This window comes from Papaver somniferum, chromosome 1 (assembly GCF_003573695.1).
Source record: "Papaver somniferum cultivar HN1 chromosome 1, ASM357369v1, whole genome shotgun sequence".
Lineage (NCBI taxonomy): Eukaryota > Viridiplantae > Streptophyta > Magnoliopsida > Ranunculales > Papaveraceae > Papaver > Papaver somniferum.
The window spans coordinates 247,283,874-247,308,660 of record NC_039358.1 but is presented as its reverse complement, the minus strand read 5'-3'; the positions used below and the strand labels follow the sequence as shown (position 1 = coordinate 247,308,660).

The 24,787-nt window shown below is 36.0% G+C and overlaps 3 protein-coding genes across 3 annotated transcripts; 1 reads left to right on the top strand and 2 right to left on the bottom strand.

The window, feature by feature from the left end:
- Window positions 1-1,364: 1,364 nt before the first annotated feature.
- LOC113276233 (basic 7S globulin-like) lies at window positions 1,365-3,927 on the bottom strand. Its single transcript, XM_026525813.1, has 2 exons — window positions 3,766-3,927; window positions 1,365-2,627 (listed from the first exon to the last, which is right to left on the bottom strand). The coding sequence occupies exons 1-2, from the start codon at window positions 3,925-3,927 to the stop codon at window positions 1,365-1,367; spliced, it is 1,425 nt and encodes a 474-aa protein (XP_026381598.1).
- Window positions 3,928-10,860: 6,933 nt separating this feature from the next.
- On the top strand, window positions 10,861-12,316 carry LOC113276224. Its single transcript, XM_026525803.1, has 3 exons — window positions 10,861-11,130; window positions 11,595-11,652; window positions 11,778-12,316. Exons 1-3 carry the CDS (start codon window positions 10,861-10,863, stop codon window positions 12,314-12,316), a joined length of 867 nt encoding a protein of 288 aa, XP_026381588.1.
- Window positions 12,317-15,435: 3,119 nt separating this feature from the next.
- On the bottom strand, window positions 15,436-20,788 carry LOC113276219 (basic 7S globulin-like). The gene is made up of 2 exons (XM_026525800.1): window positions 19,542-20,788; window positions 15,436-15,496 (listed from the first exon to the last, which is right to left on the bottom strand). Exons 1-2 carry the CDS (start codon window positions 20,786-20,788, stop codon window positions 15,436-15,438), a joined length of 1,308 nt encoding a protein of 435 aa, XP_026381585.1.
- Between the last annotated feature and the right edge of the window lie 3,999 nt (window positions 20,789-24,787).

Below are 24,787 nucleotides of genomic sequence, written 5' to 3'. Positions count from 1 at the left end.
TTGTAGCCTTTATGGCAACGAAGCCAAGGTAATTTTTCACCGAGAACTAGAACTAGTTTCACTGCAGTTTGAGGAGTTCATTGGTTGATTTTGATACAATATTGGAGGGTTGACGAATCTCTGCCTAGATCAAACATGATACTAGCAGGTCGAGAAAAAGAGGAAGGTAAATGAGAGACAAAGAAGAGAAGAACAAGAAACTGAACTAAAGAAGAAGAAGAAGCCATGGGATTTAGAAGAAGATAATGAATTGTGGTTATGATAATGAAAAACTAATTAGGCATTGGTTTTATTTATAGAAGTGCCGGTGCATTTTTGATGTAGAGAATAATATTGGAGATCGTAGGTGATGCAACCACCACAATTCAGGATGATGTCACTCAATCAGTTGTCAATTCTAATTTTATTATGGTGCCTCTTGCGGAACAAACTCCAATGGCTAATACCTGTAGTAAGTAATCAATCAAATAACGGATCTGGTTTTGGTTGATGCAAACAACATTACTTAATTAACAAAACAAGTGAAGACTCTGCATCACTAACACAGTCAGGTTGTGGACGTGAAGCTGACAAGGAGAATCAATTTTTGCCATTACTAGTAATTAAAGTGCCCTGAGATTTATCCTATATAAATGCTATCAGCAGTTCAGTACTCTATCTGACAACATTAAGATATCGATTTGGCATATTTCATGTAATTGATTTTCTATCACTGGATTGTGATCTATAATTTTACAACTCTAGTAGACAAGACAATTAATGGTCGAGTAAAGAATGGATCTCTGTTTTCTAATTATTCTCAGAACCACTTGGGGGACATATGCACTGACTAAGTTCCATGCAGGAGCGGAACCAATCCCCACCCTAAGATTTATAACTCTCTTACATTTGTTTACTGATTCTTAGATTTTTTTCCAAATATTTCTAGTGATTTTTCCCGCATCTAGTGATGTTTGCCCCCTCTTAGATGTTTGTGTTGTTTAATAATCATTCAAAAGAGAGGATATTTGTGAGAGGACGTATTATATTGTTGGTCAGATGAGAAAAGAAGATTTATTAGAAGAAAGGAACCATATTGCAAGCAACATGACCACATGAGTGTACCATCCACTAAACAGCAAATTTATCAACTTGCAATTTGAAATAAAAAAAATTTAAGCCTAACAAATTTGAATGTTGATAGCTAAAATTAACTTGTACTTGTATTTATTTAATAACAGGTGAACACAAATTATAAAACGGGGAAAAGATTGTACTAAGAAGAAAACGATATTACAACTAAAAGGACTACAAAGAGTGAATTGAACTGAAAGAAAAAAAAAAGATGGCAAGGATAAAAATGGATGCTTGTTCTAATGGTGGGTTCAAAACTCTAGATCTTTAATATTTGGTTGCTCGAACCCCAATCTGGATCTGGAAATATCAAACTCTAGGAAACCTATCTGACGTGCACCAATGACGATGGAAGTCTTAGGCTTTGAACCTCCATCAACAAATCCCACACAGTCGATACCATCCTTGACTCTTACCAAATCATACAAAGAGATGTTCCATACACTCTTGGGAAACATGAAAGCTACACCTGGTGGCGCAGAATCAAATGATGTTAAAAGAGGTATGGTGGATGAGTTATAACAGGCGGAAAAAGGCGCAACAGGAGTAACCATGGTAATGTTTGTGAAATCAAGCACTTCGGCATTAGCATTATTATAGCGTTCAACCCATCCAGTATAAGCTTTCATATATGCCTTGTAAATTGATGTCTGCAAAGTAGTATAAGGAATTTGAATGTCTATTTTTGTTCCACCGATCCCAGTTTTCTTGTTAATAGACAACAACTTTTTGTCTATTGGTACGGTTTCCCCATGTACCTTGATCGATTTAACATCGATGAAATATTCTTCCTTACATTTTGGATTAATCAAGAGAGGTGTGTAACTTAAAACTCTATCAGCCCAATCCTCATATCCATACAAATAATGAATGTAAGGTCCACCCCCGAAATAAATCTTACCTCTCGTTTGGTTTAATTTGTCGTCATTAATGTTGTCGTGTAAATCAAGAGCAAAAATGCGGGAAAATCGAAATCCAACAGCAAATTGTGTAACAAATGAAAGAGCAGATGAACGCCCAAGACCAGCCACTCCGTTAGCACCTTTCGCAAGCCCACTTGAGATATTAGCAGTAGTTGCACAACCAAAAGCATAACGGCGAAAAGAAGCAACCGGTGTTCCCATGGTAACGTTGCTATCTTCGTTAGATAAAACAGTCACAAGATCCGACATTAGCTCACCTCTGCCGACAGACTGAGTTATTGGGTTACTTGTATAAATGCTGCAAGTATTTTTAGTAATACATGTGCAATTGACTGGTTTGCTAGCTAGAGAGCATAGCGCTGATGTGCATTTGACTGGTCGAATGGACGATGAATTGTAGGCATCCTTATGACAAAAAAGCCAAGGTAATTTTCCACCCAGATCGACCACTTGTTTTACTGCAATTAAAGGAGTTTCTTGGTTGATTTTGATCATATATTGGAGTGTTGATGAATCTCTTTCAAGTTGAAACACTATACCACGAGAAGAAGAGGAAGGTAATTGCGAAAGAAAGAAGAAAAATGCAAGAAACTGAATAACAGACGAAGAAAAATAAGAAGAAGTCATGGGAAGATTTGGAAGATCTCTATCTAACCGTAGTTATGATAATCAAGACTAAATAATATTGGGACTATTTGTTTTAAATCATTTGCTATAAAGAATTAATGGATCAGAGAGTCGACTTAAAAGTCTGAACGCATTCAATTTTTGTGTCTTCTAGACGTGATGAGTATACCAACTTCGTTCTTATCTATAAAGTTGGTGAAGCGGATATTCAAAGATTGGACCATATTTGAGTGTGCATTGATGCAGACAACACATGTTAGCCTTAGGAAAATTGTAGTATCCTTTTTCCAGCAAGGAGATAAGGCCGGTTCTCAGTGTGTAACCGATAGTACACGCTAAATGTTCTATTAAGTACGCTCATTATCTGTTGCAAATTCGATCCGTAGTTCATCTGGATTACGAAAATATTCTCTCGGCTAGCTTTTTATTTTTATTTTCGACCAGAATAATATAAGAATTTATTAAGAGAAATTAAGGAACCATGTTACTAGCAAAATAATCACAAGAGGGAACCAAACAGAAATTGAAATTATTAACTTTTCACAAATTTGATTCCCATAACTAATAATTTTTTTCATTATTCATCACTAAGATTTGGTTCCTGGAACCCCAATCTGGATCTTGAAATATCGAACTCTAGGAAACCTATCTGACGCGCACCGATAACAATGGAAGTCTTAGGCTTTGAACCTCGGTCAACAAATCCCACGCAATCGACACCATCGTTGACGCTTACCATGTCAAGCAAAAAGATGTTCGATACACTCTTGGGAAGACGAAAGCTATACTTGGTGGGTCAGAATTATGTAACTCTGTCACAGGAGGCAATAGCATCATTATAAGCCTGATGTCTCCAAAGTAGTATAAGGAATTCGAATATCGATTTTCGTTCCTCCGACTCCAGTTTTCTTGTTGATGGACAGTAACTCTTTGTTTATTGGTACAGTTTCGCCATGTACCCTAATCTATCTTAAATCAACGAAATATTCTTCCTTACTCTTTGGGTTAATCAGGAGCGGTGTGTAAGTTAAAACTCTACTTGTAAATTCATTTAAGTCGTACAAATAATGACCGTAAGGTCCACCCCCAAAATAAAACTTACCTCCTGTTTCGTCCCATTTTGCGTCCATATTAGTACCGTGTACATCCACAGCAAATATCCGGGGTATCCAAATTCAACTGTCAATTGCGGAACTAGGGAAAGAGCAGATGAGCGTCCAAGAGCAGCCACTCCTTTAGATGTGTTCGCAAGTCCACTTAACATATTACCGTCAGTATTAGGACAACCGAATGCAAACCAGCGACGGGAAGCAAAAACTGGAGTGCACTCCCGGTCAGTCTTAGATATCGTAACGTTCACAAGATCCGTAACGAGCTCAGCTTTGTCGACAGACCGAGTTATTGGGTTACTTAGGTAAACACTACATGCAGTATTGTTATCTGCGCCTTTACACAATTCACATGTACTGACATGTTTCTTGGCTTGTAGGTACAAAATACTGCACACCTATTTTATAGGCGAAGTGATAATCCCCAAGAACGAGCGAAGGTGGATTTATATGGGGTATCTAAAAGTAGTGCAATTACATATATATTCTTAAACATTTTAAATTACTAGAGTTCACTTATCCTCAAAAACCTAAAATCAATAATCAAAATAACCTTTAAACTTAAACATTTAGGACTGCAATTCAATCAAGCAATTAATCAAGCAAAGGAAACACGAGTCGAAGTGAGCGATGTTGGAGTGCGAAATCCATATCTCAATTGCTCTCAGATGTATTTTAGAATATTTTTGTAACAAACACATCCTATTTTTGATTGATTTTATTTTGTTTGATCGATAGAATATGATTTCAAAGATGGAATTAGGGTGTTCAGAAGATCAGTTCGGCTGGTCTTGGAATATCAATTTGAGCCGAACCTAGTATATGATTTAGAGAAAAACTATGTTCGACTAATGCGACTTTGCTAGATTTTGTTCGAATCAGCCGAACCTAGCTTGATGATTCGTTTTAAATTTTCAAAAGATCAGTTCGACTGATCTTGGAATATCAATTTTGAGTCGTACCTAGTGTATGATTTAGAGAAACACTATGTTCGGCTGATGCGACTTTGCGCATTTTGTTCAAATCGGCCGAACCTAAAATTCTTCCGTTATAGAGTGAAGTTCGGCTGATAAGTTATCAGCCGAACCTTGGTTTATTTTCAAAAAACAGAGGTTCTGCTAAAAAGTTATCAGCCGAACCGTTCATCTGGTCAGTAGATCTGGATTTTAAAAATTCAAATTTTTGACAGATTCAACTTATAAAAAGGACATTAAATCTCGTATAGAAGTCTACCTATGATTTGAATCACACATTTTGGTCACTTCTAATTAATAAATCTCAAAACCCAAGTTTTTTTTTCACTTCTTCTTCTTCTTCTTCCTCTCAAAAATCCGAACTCTCTCACATAACTTTTATTTCTCTACAAATTTACCACTAATAATTTAATTTTTAATCAATCCTTAAAATTTCTAATTAATCAAATCTAATCATAATCATTAACACTAATTAATGAGGGTAGTTATGTCATTATCAAAAACCATGAATAAGTGGTGATGTATTTTTTATTTAATGACCATATTTTGGTATTACTTAGCGTGCCTTATCCTAATTGAGTATGCCTCAAAATAGGTTTCTAAAAATTACAATTAGGGGTGAGATTTAGATCGGATCAACACACTAAACCCTAGCCCAACCCGAACATTGGGAGGAATGGTCAACATATATTAAAACTTTGGGCAAGATTTGGGCATAAATTTACCTCTAACCAGAACTATGCTATAATTACAAAAAGCTATTTTTTACAATAGAAAAATGGCAAACTACTACAGATTACATGGAAGATTTGTATTTTATTATTAGTATGATCTAGTTGGAGAAAAAAAATTACAATTAGGGGTGAGATTTGGCTTGGATCAACCCACTTAGCCCAAGCCCAACCCAAAAGTTGGGCGGGATGAGCAACATATTTTAAAATTTTGGGCAAGACTTTAACCGGAAGAACTATGATATAATTATATAGAACTACTTTTATAATAAAAAAAGGCAAACTATTGTTAAAAGAAGAAAAAAAGAGTTTACAAGAAACTAGTTGGAAGCATAGCAATAAGTTGTGCTCCAATACCGTTTTGAATAGCTAAACCTAATCTATTAAAAAAGATTGCGAACCTTAATAGTAGCATCATGCCTAGCGATGTAATTTTTTAATGAGCTTATTGCCGGAACAGGACCCAAAAAAGGGTGAAATTCTCGCATTTAGTGTTCCTGATCGAAAATTCCATAAGGTACATTTTGGACTTTTAGCAACTATTTTTTAACTTTTTTGTACTATTTTGGTCAAATGAAGACCCATTGAGTCCCGTAAACGTACCCCAAATATACTATTGATCGTTGACTATTCTAGTTGATTAACCCAAGCACTCGGGTGCACTCCTATTGGACGCTCTCAAAATGTGCTATCTATTTATAATTAGTTCCTTTCTTTCCTATCTCCCAGCTATTTATTTTGTTTAACCGTTGACTAAATAGTGTCGAGTGTTGTTAGGACATGAACATAAATCCAGTTGACTGGTCAAAATTTAGAACGCACTGCTAGTGAACTCCAAAAAATACTCCCAATGCATTTATCATGCAGTTGTGTGCCAAGACAAGGGCGTCAATTTTTTTGAGTCATATCTTTTCCTTTTGGTGATTTTTGCTGTTTTTGGAATTCAGCAATACGTTGACCATATACGCGGAATTGAGCGATTTTTTAAGTCTTATTCCGGCAAAAATCTCTTTTTGATATCAACAAAAATTCAATAGTTTTAATACCAATCTCACCCAAGTTAGTAAAGGCCAAAGTACCAAAATTATAACCATTGGCTCTAATAACCAAGATATTTTATAATTGACATTATTATTTATTTAGTAATTCAATATGAAAAAAAATTATATTATTGTAAATAATATTCATTTGTTTGGAAATTTGATAAAACAATACACAAAGGATTGTGCAGTGAGAATAAAGAGCTTCATGTGAGATTGTAGTTATGATTTCATGGTTTTCAAGAATTTCGATCTAAAAAATCAACCAATAAAGCTACAGAAGATTGTAGAAGATAGATTCCATTTACCTGCAATAAATCAAGCACTCATTTTTTGTGATAGAGCTTCTAAAGGCAATCCATGTGTAGCTGGATATGTCTTTGTATGCAGAGGTGATCAGGGAGAGTTTATATATGCTGAAGCAAGAGGAATTGGCATTGCAACAAACTTCATTGTTGAAGTTATGGCTATAATTGGAGAAGCTTTGCGGAATAACAAAATCAATATATGCATCGACTCTGATTCTAAAACAGCAGTAAGTACATACATTTCTGATAGATTACCTTGGTTTGTTCAGGTAAAATGGAGTAGAATAAAGGAATTATTAAAGAATATTCAATTTGCTTATAGTTTGAGGGAAGTAAATTTTTCTACAGATACAATGACAAAAAAGGGAGCAGGTATGGAGAGAGAGGAAAAATTTAGTTAAAGTACAAGATAAGTTTTCTCTCTGCTTTGGAATCTCCGGAACAAGTTTATTACAGATTGTGAAAACTACAGACAAACCCATTTTCTCAACTTCCACCACTGTCAAACCCACGGGCAGAAAAGTTTAGGGGCGCACTCGTTTTCCCGTCAAAAATTCGTAACAGACCCATAATTTCTGAAATTCTGATTTTCAGTTTTTAAAAGGCCAAACTACCTTTTCTTCGAGAAACGAACGGAGAGAAGCGAGAAGAAAATAATGGTGAACTCCGATTCTTCATTTTTAACATTTGGATTTTTTCCTTTGTCAAATATTTCTCTAGACCACGAAAATACCTTTCTCTTTGTTAAATCTTTTCCCAAATCCTTTTCTGAATAATCTTCTCAATAAAACTAGGGTTTCTATTTCAAAATCTGCGGTATAAATCTGAGGATTTTGGGTTTCTATTGTCTTTGATAATTCGAGAAGTAAAAAAAATTAAAATTGAAGTTGAAAAGGGTAAGAAGTGTGTTGCAGTATTCCTATATCAAATGAATCACTATGTACATCAAATGAGGAGCGGAACCACATCAGTTTTGTTTAGATGCATAAGACATTCTGCATTTTTTTTTCTTTTAGGTGCATAATGTCTTATGCATTAATTATTTTGACTTCATAAGGTCTTATGCATTATTCTTTTTAGATGCATAATATCTTACGCGTTACTTTTTTCACTTTTCTGGTTATGCATCAGTTTTGTTTAGATGCATAAGACATTATGCATTATTTTGTTTTAGTTGCATAATGTCTTATGCATTACTTTTTTTTTTAACTTTTCTGGTTATGCATCAGTTTTTTTAGATGCATAAGACATTATGCGTTATTTTGTTTAGATGCATAACGTCTTATGCATTACTTTTTTCACTTTTCTGATTTATGGATTTTTATGCACGTGCATAATGTCTTATGCATCATTTTGTTTAGATGCATAAGACATTATGCATTATTTTGTTTTAGCTGCATAATGTCTTATGCATTAATTATTTTGGCTTCATAAGGTCTTTTGCATTACTTTTTTCACTTTTCTGGTTATGCATCAGTTTTGTTTAGATGCATAAGACATTATGCGTTATTTTGTTTTAGCCACATAATGTCTTATGCATTACTTTTTTTTTAACTTTACTGGTTATGCATCAGTTTTTTTAGATGCATAAGACATTATGCATTATTTTGTTTAGATGCATAATGTCTTATGCATTACTTTGTTCACTTTTTTGATTTATGGATTTTTATGCACGTGTATAATGTCTTATGCATCATTTTGTTTAGATGCATAAGACATTATCATTATTTTGTTTTAGCTGCATAATGTCTTATGCATTAATTATTTTGACTTCATAAGGTCTTATGCATTATTTTGTTTAGATGCATAATATCTTATGCATTACTTTTTTCACTTTTCTGGTTATGCATCAGTTTTGTTTAGATGCATAAGACATTATGCAATATTTTGTTTTGTTGAAATGAATTGATTTCTAGGGTTTGTAAATTGTAAGTAGTTTCTAGGATTTTTTAGAGTATGAAATTGATTTTCTAGGGTTTAATCATCTACTTAAATGATCGTTACAAAGTTTTTGGAGGAGGAGAAAAGAAACTGCTGAAGAAGAGAAGAAACGAAACTGCTTGAAACCGCTGAGGGTAATAGAGTAACTATGCAGTTTCTAAATTATTTTAAAAAACTTTGGGTGCGACAGTATTCAAAATTAATTATGGGCCTGACGGTAAGAAAATAATTTTTTTTGGGCCTGCGCGTAATTTTCCCTTACAGATTTTGTTAAAACTCACATATGGCTTATTGGGTTTCATTAGTCCTGGGCTTTAGTAGTGGTTTGGTGGGATTCTGTTTTAATTTCCTTGAGATAGGAATGTTTTTCTTTTTCTTTGTAATCTTTGAGTATTTGTAATTTTTTCCATAATGAGTAATAAAAATGGCAATTGATTGAGCAAAAAAGGAGATAAAAATGGAGCAATGAATCTTATTATTATTAAAATTTGTTATTATCACACTAATAGACTTGTGTTTTGTGAACTTAGGTTAACCCAAAAGACCCAGGAAACCTATAATTTGGGCAGACTTGATCAACATTTCCATGGATTTTAGGGGTTTGATGAACGATCTGGGCAAAGAATTTATAGTTTATGTCTGTCTCGGCCAAATCTTTTAACCCGGCCAACCAACCCAAAATTTAGCAATTCTAATTACAATTTACACTGTTACACACACATCAATATATATTTTATGGAGCAAGCTAAAGTTATAAATATCTCTAGGGTGTCTCCGGTAGCACCTTTTGGTGCTTGTTTTGATTCAACGAATATCACAGGTGCTTACATGGGAGCTGTTGTTCCAATCATCAGTCTCGTCTTGCATAAAAAATGTAGTCTGGAAGATATTCAGACCAAATTCTATTGTGAGGGTTAGTGACGAAGTATCATCTTTGGATTTGTCAATGGAGGTAATGATGCAAGCATGCAGGTTATGGGCGGGTATCAGGTGGAAGACAGTCAATTGGAGTTCAGTTTTGTTAAAATGAGGCTGGGGTTTACTACAACACTTGGTAGACATAGAATAAAAAGTTGTTTTAACATCACTTTCCAATAATAAGATGCTTTTTTTTGATCTAAGTGGTTTTTTGTCTGGTCTTATCGCTTGTTTCTAATTTTCTTGGAATTCGTTATTTCCTTCTATTAGACTTGACAAACAACTTGTTACAACATCAATGTCCAATATTATTGACGTAGTTCTTAATTTGTTATTAGAGTGAGTTGTTAGTTCATGTGCTTGGTTCAGCGTAATGATGTGAAATCCACTTCCTCCCTATTAGTACGCAAGGTTTCAGAGATGCAACTAGCACAGCTAAAAAAATTTCCCCTAAACTATTATAGAGAAATCAAAATTACAAAAGGAATAATAAGATGCCCCAACCGGTAACCGGGTCTATTCTACCACTAGACCGCTGGTGCTCAATATTGAACTTTTTCAGTATTTATTTTCCTAATTGCTGGCTGATATTTCTGAAACTTTTCCTACTTGCTCTGGCTGATATTTTTGAAAACTAAAAAACAGAGGGCCTTTGAAACGGTTATTTGATGTTGCAAATAAACCAAATAAACCGTACCTAACTGGTATTAGTGAAGCTGTTTTCATCGTCCCCTTTTCTTCCGTCACTGATGCTATTTGCTCGTCTTTTCTGTTAGTGACAGTCCTAATAAAAAAAAAATAAAAAAAAATCATACTTTGGGATCTTAATTTTTCTTATCGACCAAACGGTCTGTGTTTGTAAATGGGCTATCGAAGAGTGAACCATGATTTTGTATGTATTGATGCAAATTGCAAACAATACAAATTTTATTAGTTATAAGAGTGAACAGAAGAATATCAAGCAAAGGGAAAAAATATAAAGAAAAGAAGACTTTATTAAAAGGAAGAAATCACCACAAGAGTGAACCAAACAGCACAGAACAAATCAAACAATCGAGGGAAGAAAACATAAACATCAAAATTGGTGCTCATTCTCTAAGATTTGGCTGAACAAACCCCAATCTGGACCATGAAATATCAAACTCTAGGAAACCTATCTGACGTGCGCCAATAACTATGGAAGTCTTAGGCTTCGAACCTCCATCAACAAATCCCACACAATCGACACCATCATTAACTCTTACTAGATCAAACAAAGATATGTTCCACACACTCTTAGGAAAGATGAAAGCTACACGTGGTGGCTTATTATTTAGAAACATTGTTACAGGGGGCACGGCGGATGAGTTGAAACAAGTAGTAAATGGCGCAACAGGACTAACCATGGTAATGCTGGGGAAATCATGTACCTCAGCATTAGCATTCTTAAAGCGCTCAGCCCATCGAGTATAAGCCTTCGTAAAGGCCTTGTATATTGATGTCTCCACAGTAGTATAAGGAATAAGAATGTCGATCTTCGTTCCTCCTACTCCAGTTATCTTGTTGATAGACAACAAGTTTTTGTTAATTGGTACAGTTTCTCCGTGCACTTCGATTGATTTTACATCGACGAAGTATTCTTCCTTACTTTTCGGGTTAATCAACAGCGGGGTGTAAGTTAAAACTCTATCAGCCAAATCATCAAAGCCAAACAAGTAATGATTGTTAGGTCCACCCCAAAAATAATTTTACCTTCTTTTTCGTGTAATTTTCCGTCCGTATTAGAATCGGAAATTGGGTCAAATGTCCAAACATTCTTAAAACATGGTTTAAATGGACGAGTAAAAATAAATATGGGTGAAATGGACGCCAAATTTTTTTTGGGCAGGATGATACTGTTTATATCATGTCTATTTTTAAAATTTTGGCAGGATGATATTGTTTACGAATGCACAGTTACAGGCGTGCGGAAGAGCGGTGGACTCTCAAGTGACTTCTCGATCAGGATAGGCCTACATCAGGATCAGCACTGATCCCATATATCTTTACCCTAGTATTAGATCAGCTGACGAGAAGCATTCAGGGAGAGATCCCATGGTGTATGCTCTTTGCAGACGATGTGGCGCTCATAGGAGAATCGAAGAAAGTGGTCGAGGAGAAACTAGAACTATGGAGAAAAACTCTCAAATCCAAGGGACTCAAACTTAGTAGGACGAAAACGGAGTACTTGCGATGCGAATTGAACGAGCCCGAGGAAAACACGGGAGAGTTGCTGCTTGATGGACAACCAATACAAAGGACAGATTCCTTTCGCTACTTGGGATCGATAATACAAAGTAACGGAGAACTCGATGGAGACATCATACACCGGATCCAGACGGGCTGGGGGAAATGGCGCATGGCATCTGGCGTCCTTTGTGACCGTAAAGTTCCACTAAAGCTGAAAGGTAAGTTCTACAGGGTAGCAATTAGACCTGCGATGTTATATGGAGCGGAATGCTGGGCAACAAATAGTCGGGACGTTTTGAAGTTACATAGAGCAAAAATGAGAATGTTGAGATGGGCATGCGGGCATACGAGGCATGAGAAGATTAGGAATGAATATGTGCGCAAGAAACTTGTCGTAGCCCCTATTGAGGAGATGCTCACTTAACATAGACTGCGCTGGTTTGGACACCTCCAACGGAGACCGGCTGATGCAACGGTCCATTCAGAGTGCATCAGACGACCTGAAGGTAGGATGAAGCGGAGGGGATGGCCAAAAGTGACATGGAACGAGTCGGTCAAGCATGATCTGAACAAACGAAACCTATCACCAGAGCAGACATTGGACAGAAAGACATGGAAAACGGTGATCCACGTGGAGGAGGTATGCTTTAGGTACGTAGACTAACCACCCCCTTTACTTTCGGTATGTTCTAAACTTATTTTGGCACCTAAACGAGAGAACACATAAAGACGACCCTGTAGTCGGGGAAAGGGAATTTACCCTGTATCCCTACAGTAGGCAGGAGTGAAGGGGAATCTCCCCGTAGCCCTGCAAACCGGGTCGGATGTGAGTTTTGGTCCGCGTTTAGGGTCGAGAATTCGTAATTCCTTAAACACGGTAATCAACTCTACATCGGGCCAAAAAACAAGAAAAACGGCGCGGTAAGCGTCAAGGATTTTGTCCACCATAGCGTGGGTTGTGCAAGGCTTGGGCAAGCCGGAGTAAAAACTATGTCCTATTTTGGGAGTTAACATTGTCTCCTACCCGACCTAGTACTTGTTACTGGAAAACGGTTTCGGTTCTCGATACTGTTTACATCCTGTCTATTTTTAAAATTTTGTCCATTTAAACAATATCAAATCTTACATGTTTTTTTCACCCAGGAATTATTGGTTTTGGTCTTTTTAACCAATTTTGTGTATTAGAATCGTATGAACCCAGAGCAAATATGCGATAGAATCGAAATGCAACTGCAAATTGTGGGACTAGGGAGAGTGCAGATGAACGTCCAAGACCGGCCACTCCTTTGGCACCTTTAGCAAGTCCACTTAAGATATTACCTGTAGTTGCACAACCAAATGCCAACCGACGAGTTGAAGCATCCACTGTCACCTGGCTGTCTGGATTAGATGTAACAGTTACAAGATCTGAGATGAGCTCACCTTTGCGAATAAACCGAGTTACTGGGTTTCTTATGTAAATAATTCATGAATTATTATGAGTCTTTGCAGCGCCAGTGCACAATACGCATCTACTACCAGGTCCGTTCACTTGAGAGCATTGTGGTGATGTGCAACTGACTGGTCGGTGCAATGAAGAGTTGTATCCTTTATGACAGCTAAGCCAGGGTAAATGTCCACCAAGATCAACTACTATGTTTTTTTGAACTAGAGGAGTTCCCTGGTTGATTATGATCATATATTGGAGGGTTGATGGATCTCTCTCAAGATCGAAGATTATACGCATCAGCTGAGCGTTGGACAAAGAAAAATAGACTAATAGAAGAAGAACAAAATCAATATGAGAAGAAAAAGAAGAAGCCATGAGATTTGGAAGCTGATGATAAAAACTAACTACGCATGTTTATAGCTGTTAGCTTGTTGTAAAAGGCGCCCCTTGGACGTCTCGCGCGCCTAAGAGAAAAAGCGTCCAAAACGCCAAATTATGCTTACTTCTGTTTTTTTTTTCCTAATTTTCGGGGGTTCGCTTTGGGCGCTCTAGGCGTTGGGCGTTGGGCTTGGCGCCTCGCCCAGCTCCTAGTACAGCATAGGCTGTTAGTCAACTTATAATCCTGTACAAGCAATAGCTTTATAATAACAAACGCCACTAGGCCATATGAACGCTGTATTATTCAGAATACAAAGAAAACAAAGCATAGTGGATAACGGAATCCTGTAAACTTTTTCTTAAATGGGATCTGTGTTGGTCGAGGAGCAATCAACTTGGTTTATATTTATAAAATGGTAAGTGGGAAATTCAAAGAGCGGACTATCGGAGCACTTGCACGTACATTGCGCTACTCGTATGCAATACACTACTGCGTACCAACTTGCGCTATTTTTCAACAATATGATTCCCAATTTCAAGGGAATAAATTGCAAGCACATGGGTAGTTTTGCATCTCTCGATGTGTAATCTTTCGGAGAAATGATTTAGATGTAGCGCATCTATGGGACATGATTACCGGTTACAATACTGCAAACGAGATGATAGAAGATGGCGAGCTGTTTTTCCAGAAAGCACCAGTCCATGGTATGCTTATATACTGTTAAGCATACAACGGCAAGCCATCCAAAAAACTACCTAACTGCGCAAGACTAGCAAGTCATATAACCGCAAATCAGTCCTCTACAAGACTAGTAGACTGCACAATTATGCAGACATGTAACTCGTTATTTTATTTAGCTATTATCTGGTTTTGAATAGCTTATCTTTGTAACAACTTTGAGTATAAATAATATCTCTATCTCCACTACCAAACTGTGGAAGATATTCTACCAAATATTGTGTTCAAACTTGGTATCAGCCAACAATCCAAACACACTTCCGCTTCAAAACCAAAACCCAAATAAACAACAACACCAGAAACAATATCAATGAAAACAAATACAAACAGTCTCAGAAACATTCAGATTCATCAACTTGTTACCTTAAGCTCAACGAAACAAATCACTCACTATGGAAAACACAGTTTAAACCTATTCTCAAAGGATATGGGCTAACTGGATTCATTGATGGATCTCAGGTAAAACATCCTAGAACTCTTCCAGATTCAGAAGATATAAACCCTCTTTTCACAGACTATGAAGCACAAAACTCTTTACTTGTGGGATGGCTCAATTCCACATTGACACCAGAAGTGCTTTGTCATGTCAGAGGCTTGGATACAGCAAAGCAAGTTTGGGATAAACTTGAAAGTCACTTTGCACCAAAGACAAGATCTCACCTGATGAGCCTAATGAAACAACTACAAAACTTGAACAAAGGTAACAAGACTTTAAAAGTTTTTTTGAGTGAAGCTAAAACTTTTTTTGATCAGCTTGCAACATCTGAGTATACTGTATCAATTGACGAAATGAAGCAATCCATCTGCAATGGATTAAATCAAACATATGATCCAATTGTAACTGCCTTGAGCACCATTGAAGACATGGACATGGATACATTCTACTCTCATCTCCTCACACTCATTACTAATGTTGTTGTCTCACACACAGCATCTTCAATCGGAAATGGTCCAAGAAATTTTCCTCATCAAAACCCTGGACCTAATTAGATGAACATCAATCATTTTCAGCGTCGTAATCAGCCTGCTCAGAAAATTTATGAACAGCCTTGTCAGATCTTCAAGAAAAAGAATCATCAAGCAAAAGAGTGTTAGTTTAGGTATGACAAACAAACTAATAACCATCAAAAGCCACATGCAGCTTACTTAGCTCTCCCTGGAGGTGAACAAGAAAATCAGTGGGCGACTGATACAGGAGCTAATCATTACCTCTCAACAGATATGAGGAATCTAATTATTCCACATGAATGCGATAGCACTGAGAGAGTGCATGTTGGTAATGGAAATGCACCCGCCAATGTTGGTAATGCAACTTTCACTTATAACTCAAGATTATTTAACTTGAACCATATTCTTCATGTACCACAGATAGAAACCAACTTGTTATCTGTCACCCAATTCTGCAAAGACAATCAGGTTTTCGTTGAGTTTCACACATCTCATTCTTTTGTGAAGGAAAAGCGCACGGGAGAAACACGGTTTCAAGCGATGAATAGGAATGGTCTTTACATTTTTGAGGGAATTTACAAGCTAGACAAACCATTAAATCCTCAGACATATGTTGCATCTTTCACCCCCCTTTGGAATCGTCGTATGGGTCATCCAATGATGGTCTCTAGAATTTGTCATAATTTTTCTCTACCAATTTCCAATAATCAAGTAGATTTTTGTCATGCATGTCATATCAGCAAAAGAAAGAAATTACCTTTCTATCTTAGCAGTACGATATATGATACACCTTTGAGTTTAATTGTCTTTGATATTTGGGTATCTCCAAATTTTTCTAGAACTGGTTTCCGTTACTATATGTTAATCATGATTGTTTATTCTCATTACACATGGGTTTTTCCTTTTGTCCAAAGATCAGACGCTTTACAAACTTTTAAGCAAATAGAGAATCTCACAGATTACAAGAAAAAAATCTTTCAGTCTGACAATGCTTTAGAATACAAAAAGTTCACTTTATATCTCAACGATTCTGGTATACAACACAGATTTTCCTGTCCCCATACATCTCCACAAAATGGTCTTGCAGAAAGACGGATTCGACATCTCACAGAATCTGGCTTGGCACTATTGTTTCATACACATATGCCCACCTCTTTTTGTATGGATACATTTACAACAGCATGTTATTTAATTAACAGGCTACCAAAGTCTACTTCAGAACAGAAAACACCACTACAGCTTCTTTTCAACAAAGATCCAGATTACTCCTTTCTAAAAGTGTTTGGGTGTCTAGCATATCCTTTCCTAAGATCTTACAATTCCAACAAACTTTAACCCAGATCATTACCATGTGTTTTTATATGGTATAGTAGTGCTCATAAAGGCTACCTGTGTTTACATAGAGAAACAAATAGGGTTTACATTTCGCGTCATGTAAGATTTGAGAAAAAGACATTCCTATTTAAGACAACCGAACGAGAATCTACGGTTCGAAGGAACTGGTGTCTCCTGGCTGTCAGGGTTAGATTTAACAGTCACAATATCTGAAATGAGCTCACCTTTGCCGATGGACTGAGTTACAGGGTTTCTTATATAAATGCTACATGCTTTTTTATAAAGCTTAGGACATGTATTGACTGGTTTTTCTGCTTTAGAGCATTGAGGCGACCCGCAATTGACTGGTCGGTCTGTTGATGAGTTGTATCCCTTACGACAACTGAACCATGGTAATTTTCCGCCTAGATCGACAACTAGTTTTACTTCACGTCTAGGAGTTCCTTGGTTGATTTTGACCATATATATTGGAGCGTTGATGGATCTCTCTCAAGATCAAAAATTATACCGGCACTTTTAGGTGTTGTCTGAGCATTCGAGAAAGAGATAAAGACGAACAGAAGAAGAAAATGAACAACAGAAGAAGATAAAGAAGTAGCCATGGGATTTGAAAAGAAGATGAGATGATGATAAAAACTAATTAGACATGGGTTTTATTTATAAGGTCTGTAAATTTGTCATAACTTAAATTTCTGTACTTTCATTTTCTTGTTAAATGCACACAGATACATTACAACAAGCAATCTATTTATTTTTATATGCATGGTGGACAAATCTATTAATGGTCACGCATGACGTGGCAAGCCTCTGACCCTCGGATATAGCGCTCTCGACAAGTTTCCCGGCATATTTATCGGAGATTTAAGTTATCCGAATGCACGTAGTAACGCAAGTGGCATCCACCGTAGCACGACACTTTAGTTTTATTTAGCTTATATTGACTTGTACTTGACGCTTGCATTTGGTTGAGTAATTAATCCAACAGTGTTAACATGATAATCTATTTACGAAAATTGGGTTAAATGTCCAGATATTCTTAAAATATGGTTCAAATAGACGAGTAAAAATTAATATGGGTAAAATGGACACCATTGTTTTTTGGCCTTTATATCCTGTCTATTTTTAAAATTTTGTCCATTTAAATAATATCAAATCTTACATATCTTTTTCACCCAGAAATTATCGGTTTTTGTCTTTTTAACCAATTTTATGATCTATTTATTGGCTTATACTTACGATTTATGCTTCCATGATCTCGAATTGACAACAAAATTAAGGACAGCATCTTAATGTTTCTTCTATATGAAAGTCCATACTGGACGAACAATATAATATATATCGATTGTAATAATTATGAGTTGATCAATCCACATCCACAATTTGCAAACTGTCATCGAAGAAAATCACTCCTTCGCCTTCGAGGTTTCCCGTATCAAATCCTTTAACTAGCAAGCAAAAGGAATTGGAGTTTGAATACAGGCTAGAAGCGTCACCTCTTATGTCAACGTTTCAAAAGGGATATTAAAATGAACGGAACTGAGATATGAATGCATTTGGATGAACAAGATGGGAAGTGTTGGTCAATGAGATGTTCAAAGAGTGGATAGTTGATTTAGACGCACGGACATTGCGCTACACACAACGTACGTACACTCTACCCCATAAGGGATGTGAATGAATGTATTATAGAATGAAGTTGATGCATTTCTTAGTAAGTAATTGGGTAAATGACGCAGGTAATGAGGTATTAACTGAGGCGCGTAAATTGGTGGTTGAAAACTATTTCCAAACCTTTCGTCATTTGCATTTCTTAGTAAGTGGTTGCAGTCGTTGTTTGCATAGTTTGAATGATTGTTTGCCTAGTTTGAAAGATGTTTGGTGAATCTAGGTAAATGCAGAAAATTAGTTTACAGGGGAACTGAATTTTGACTAGGTCAGCAAAGACCGGCCTACTGATGCTTTTTTTTTCTTGTTGCAAAGAATTCGCAACGGCATTCGTTTGTGCAAAACTTAGTACCAGAACAAGGATATCTGGTTTAGAACAAATCTGTGTTGAACAAAAAACTCGCAATTGCCAAAACTGTTGCGAATATAAATTTTTATAACAGCAAAATTTCGTTGCATAAAAACCGTTGCGACTAAAATAATGCCATTGCGAAAAACTGCAACAGGGTTTTCGCAATGGCTGGCTTCTGTTGCAATACTGTTTTGCAACGAAAAAACCTTTCCAGAAACAAAAGTTTGGTGTAGTGTCCTTTGACCGTCCAGAACTTTTGGAAGAGCTTCCACTAATCAAGGGTAAAGCCCTACATTTCTGATAACTATGGCCCAAAAATATTGTGTTGGTAAATGAAGTATCAAAGGCTGAACCATGATTTTTTTGATGCAAACAATACTAATCAATACAGATTTTATTACATGTGAGTAAACGGAGCACCAAATACGGGAAGAAATGGTAGAGACTAACTATTCACAGACTCTTTAAGATTTGGCACAAAGTTAGTTAAAAAGACCAAAATCAACAATTCCTGAGTGAAATGGACAGTTAGATTTTGATACTGTTTAAATGGACAAAAATGTAAAAATAGGCAGAATGTAACCAGTTTCATCGTGCCCATTTTCAAATATTTTTTCTTTTTTTTAATTTACACAGGATGTATCCAGTTTCATCCTTGCTATTTTTTAAATTTAAGCTAGGTTTCATCTTACTATTTTTTTTTGGCCATATCACCCAAACTATTTTTTACTCGTCCATTTGAACCGTGATTTAAAAATATTTGGACAAATGACCCATTTTCCGTAAGATTTGGTTCCTCGAACCCCAGTCTCGATCTTGAAATATCAAACTCTAGGAATCCTATCTGACGGGCGCCTATAACAATAGAAGTCATAGGATTTAAACCACCATCAACAAAGCCCACGCAGGCGACACCCTCCTTGGCTATGACTAGATCGAAAAACGAGATGTTCCATACACTCGTGGGAAAGACGAAAGATACACTTGGTGCCACATTATTGACAACTGATGGCCCGCGGAGAATAATGGTGGATGAGTCATAGCAGGTGGTAAACGGAGCAACTGCGGCAACCATAGTAATGTTGGGGAAATCCATAAGTTCGGCATTAGCAATGTTCAAGCGATCGACCCATTCAGTATGAGCCTTAATGAAGGCGTTGTAGATTGATGTCTCCAAAGTAGTGTATGGAATTCGAATGTCGATCTTAGTTCCTCCAATTCCGGTTGTCTTGTTGATGGACAATAATTTGTTGTTTATTGGTAAAGTTTCACCGTGCACCTTGATCGATTTAACATCGACGAAATATTCTTCCTCGCTTTTTGGGTTAATCAAGAGTGGGGTGTACGTTAAAACTCTATCGGCCAAATCCGAAATGCCCCAGAAATAATGAATGTAAGGTCCGCCTCCAAAATAAATCTTACCAGTTGTTTCAAGTACTTTTTCATCCCTAACACTATCGTGTAAATCCACAGCAAATATGTTTGGGTATTGAAAACCAACAGCAAACTGTGAAGCTAGAGAAAGAGCCGATGAACGCCCAAGACCAGCCACTCCTTTAGAAGCTTTATCAAGTCCACTTAAGATATTACTTGTAGCTGCACAACCGAAAGCGACGTTGCGACTCGAAGGAACTGGTGTTTGTTGGTTGTCAGGGTCAGATTTGACGGTCACAATATCTGAAATGAGTTCACCTTTGCCAACGGACCGAGTTACTGGGTTTCTTAAAGAAATGCTACATATTTTAGGATCAGCACATGTACTGACTGGTTTCTCTGCTTGAGAGCATTGGGATGACGTGCAACTGACTTTCCGTAGCGATGATGAATAGTATCCCCCATGACAAGCAAACCAGGGTAACTTTCCGCCAAAATCAACAACTAGCTTTACTTCCCGTTGAGGGGTTCCTTGGTTGATTTTAACCAAATATTGGAGGGTTGATGAATCTCTCTCGAGATCGAAGACTATTCCAGGATGTGTAGGTAACTGAGCATTGGAGAAAGAAACAGAAACGATCAGAACAAGAAGAAAACGAATAATAGACGAAGCCATCAGTTTTTAACGAAGATGATGATACAAACTTATTAGACATCGGTTTCATTTATAGAGGGCCTGCCCCCTAAGTTGGTCAACTTAAACTTATATACTTTAAATCTATTCTAGGATATGCATGGATGACATATTGGACGCGCTGTAGAAAATATTGACTTCAATAAATATGAATTGTACCACCACGTCCACAATTTGCGACTGTCATCTAAGACAACTACTTTAGCAACCAAAAAAGAATTGGACAACCAACACAAAATAGATAGGATAGAAGCGTCATCTCCTATGTCAAAGTGTATAATTCATTTTAAATTATAATTCTCCATTTTAAGGGAGAAAAGTGTCACCTCATGCTGGTTATTACTTATTCGATTTTTTCCCAACAGAGACCATACCGTCAGTGATATAATTCACATACAGCACTGGGATCAGTGGATGCGTGAATGTTGCAAAGAGATCAAAATGAAATTCTAAATCTAAAAAAAATAATTTAAATCTAAAAACTAGTGCTTATGTGAATTATATCACTGACGGTATGCGTGAATGTTGCAAAGAGATCAAAATGAAATTCTAAATCTAAAAAAAATAAACACTGCACCAGCTGGAAATCGAACCCGGGTCTGTACCGTGGCAGGGTATTATTCTACCACTAGCCATTGGTGCTCAACGAGCCAACATCGCAATATTTATTTTGATCTTTGAAAAGACAAAACCCAAGTAGTAATTTCCAAAATGATTAGTCCCACATCATAAGAGGAAATACAACAGTAGCGTAATAGTACTGGCTTGGGGAAGTTGATCAAGCAGTCCACGTGCACCAGGTCTTTTCTTTCACTATTGCCGGCTGGAACTTCTGCCTGATCGTTTTCATTGTTCATTTATTGAAGTCGTCTTCGTGGTATTTGTTGAACCGTTTTTTTATTTTTTTGGGCATTACCCCAAAATGGAGGGGACTATTATTTATTTTCTTTTTTGGTGGATATTTGGAAATAAAATAAAACACTTTTTATTCATATATTTATTTTAGTACCAAAATTACATTTTCTAATTAAATCAATGAAATGATTAGTGAGTTAATTAATGATTAGAAAGATTAAATTAATAAACTGGTTTTATTCAAAAGAAGAATTATTGAGAGGGAGAAGAAGAAGATGAAGATGATAATGAAAATGAGGGTTTCGGAAGAAAAAAAGTTAGATCTTTTTCTTTAAGCAACAAAAGTATGATGTTTCGGGTACTCACGGATACTTCAAATTTAGTTAATGGTGCTTGAATTGGCCAAAACATTCCTAAAAATGAACAATTTACAAATTGATTTCTGTTTGGTTAAAAAAATTCGGCTACGACATCTGAAAAACAGGTAGCCGAACTCATCTGCAAGTGTAGTTCGACTAATGTTTCTGAAAACACAGGTAGCCGAAATCAGCCTTAATGGAGTTTTTTCTTTTAGAGAAAAGTTCGTCTAGGAAAAAAAATTGCGACGTAACCGAACTCAATATACAGGTTTGCCTGAGGAAAGTTCGATTAAAAAAATTTGCGACGTAGCCGAAATCAATATACAAGTTTTCAGAATTCAGAAGCCAAAAAATTTCGCATCCATTCTTTTCCTCCTAATAACATGACTTTAAAAATTATTCAAAATTATCGTGCCTAGTCTTCTGGGATTTTGCTTAAACAAGTAACCATTAATTATGGGTTTAGATATATAAAGTAATGGCAACTGAGAACATATGTGTTGACATAGTGTTGGCTGTGAAAGCGGTTTACAGCAAGAAAAAAAAGGATCGTAATTGTGCAAAACCGTGTTGTTTTCGTTCTCGAAGAAAGATATGAATGTCTTTGGAAAACGGAATGAGTTTTTACACTACATCTAGAACAGAATTCACCAACACACGTCCTGCCAAGTGCTTCACGGTTTTATCTTAGTGGGCATCGAGTCCTCACTTCGAACCCTAATTAGCAATTCGGGATACGATAAACGTTCGGAACGGGATACATACGAGTATTATACAAATTTATAAAATTCAAATTCGATCAAAAATCATTCGTGATACAGCGGTAATACGGAACAACATACATACGTGTAAAGATATGAATTCGGCGTACAAAATTCGGAATATATTATCATGTTAAAAAGTCATTTTTAGTATAATCCCTCCTTAGATACAATAATTTAATAGTTGACATGGATTATATATATGGTATATGAATTACAATAAACAAATAACATGCATGTTGGTGGTAATGGAATTAGATAATGTATGTAAAATTTTAAAAGTCAAAAATATAATAAAAAATAATAATTGAGTGATGATGTGGCAAAGTATTATACGGGCCGTATAATTTGGTAATTCGTAAATACGTGTATAATTCGTTCTGATCTGAAAATTCGTGAATCTAAATTGGGGTTCCAGTTATAGGATAATACGTACGGATTCTGTCGATACAGATTCTGTATAATTCACGAATTTAGTAACTAGGTTTCGAACCTCTATAACTTTTATTCCCCAAGGACAAATGGATTTTTGTGTTCTTCTCCCAAGTTTTAATGGCAAGACTCGTACACTAGATACAGTTTTCATCGTATAATACTCGTACACTTATGTTCGTCGTATAATACTCTTTCTATATAAAAATCAAAAAAGAGACAGGCAAAGATGGTGACCCTTGGGCACAATGAAGGGTTGATGTCCTATGGAAGGCTTATCATAAAAGAGTTATATATTGCGTTTAGTCCTTTTCCCTATGAACCCACAAATGAGTTATATATTCAATAATCATTGTACAATATTTCCTTCAAAGAACAGAAGATTGCATACATCTTCTTCCGGGATTTTGATTAAATATATAACTGTTATGAAATAAATATATAGTGGATTTACACCACACTTACATCACCATCTTTACATCTCCTTTACCACCATTAGTCTTCTTGTAACCTCCATCTTTAGTACATGTTAATGGCTAATAATGGTTGCATGCCATTATCTCTAATACTTAATGCCATTAACCACCCACTTTATTGTATGAGCTATAAATAGAGGTCCTTACACAATTGTATGATACACATCTAATGAGAATTCTTCTTCTTCTTTTTTCTCTACTTTTTATCTCTCTTTTAGTTTATAACACGTTATCAGCATGCTCTACACCGAGCTTCGGAATTTCTAAGAAGAAAATCAGCAAAGGAAAATTGGTGTTATAAGAAATTTTCTCTCCAACAATTTATATTAGTAATTGTTTTATAAATTTTTAAATACGCTTGCACGGTTATGCTAATTATTTGTTTGCTTTCTTTTTGTATGTACTCTACTTGGATGTACTTATACTATTTCTTTTTGGATAAGTTCATCTTGGTTTGAGGTAAGTATATTGTAAAATTGTATTTTTTTATATCATACGTATTGTATTGTATTGTATTATTTATTTATTTTCGTTCACTTTGTAATCTTACAATTGATATAAAGGCCAATGAATATTGGTTTTCTCTCCGTTAAATTTATGAGAGATGTAAAAAATAAAAATTGGCATTTTAAATCATTTTGAGCCAATCTGGTATGATTTTCTTCGCTGATTCAAAAAGAACGGCAAGATCATAGGTTTGCAACAAACCTCAACCATTAAATATGGTTTTATTCAATAATCATCCATTGGTTTCCATTTTTTATGAGAAACTATTAATCAACCAAAAAGTGGATTTTATGTAGAAACGATAATGATTTCTTTAATTTTTTTAAAGAAACATTTTAATCCAATATAAAATTGGTTTTCTCTACTGATCCCAGTATGAGATATCATTTCTATGGTAGATGAACAAGTTCAGATACCAATAAAATGAGGAATTGTTGTATTCTTGAGGGATATTTAGCAACTTTTGATTTTTCCTCGTGGTAATAATCTCCATTATTGAAACCACTTCACTTGTAGATGAAATATGGCTGGACATAAAAGATCAAAGGGTGCGCACCCGGCTAGTCAGCTTATATTATTAGTCTTTTTAGA

Coding starts and splice junctions, on each gene's coding strand:
- LOC113276233 (XM_026525813.1), bottom strand. CDS start 3,927: ATGTTAAGTGGACTTGCGAACACATCTAAAGGAGTGGCTGCTCTTGGA. Junction 2,628..3,765: donor AAAATGGGACGAAACAGGAG/GTAAGTTTTATT, acceptor TCTGTTATTCAG/TTTCTTGCATTTTTCTTCTT.
- LOC113276224 (XM_026525803.1), top strand. CDS start 10,861: ATGGAAGTCTTAGGCTTCGAACCTCCATCAACAAATCCCACACAATCG. Junction 11,131..11,594: donor TAAAGCGCTCAGCCCATCGA/GTATAAGCCTTC, acceptor AAATTTTGGCAG/GATGATATTGTTTACGAATG. Junction 11,653..11,777: donor GAAGAGCGGTGGACTCTCAA/GTGACTTCTCGA, acceptor TGCTCTTTGCAG/ACGATGTGGCGCTCATAGGA.
- LOC113276219 (XM_026525800.1), bottom strand. CDS start 20,788: ATGGCTTCGTCTATTATTCGTTTTCTTCTTGTTCTGATCGTTTCTGTT. Junction 15,497..19,541: donor ATTTCAAGATCGAGACTGGG/GTTCGAGGAACC, acceptor TTTTTCTTGAAG/ATCTGACAAGGCTGTTCATA.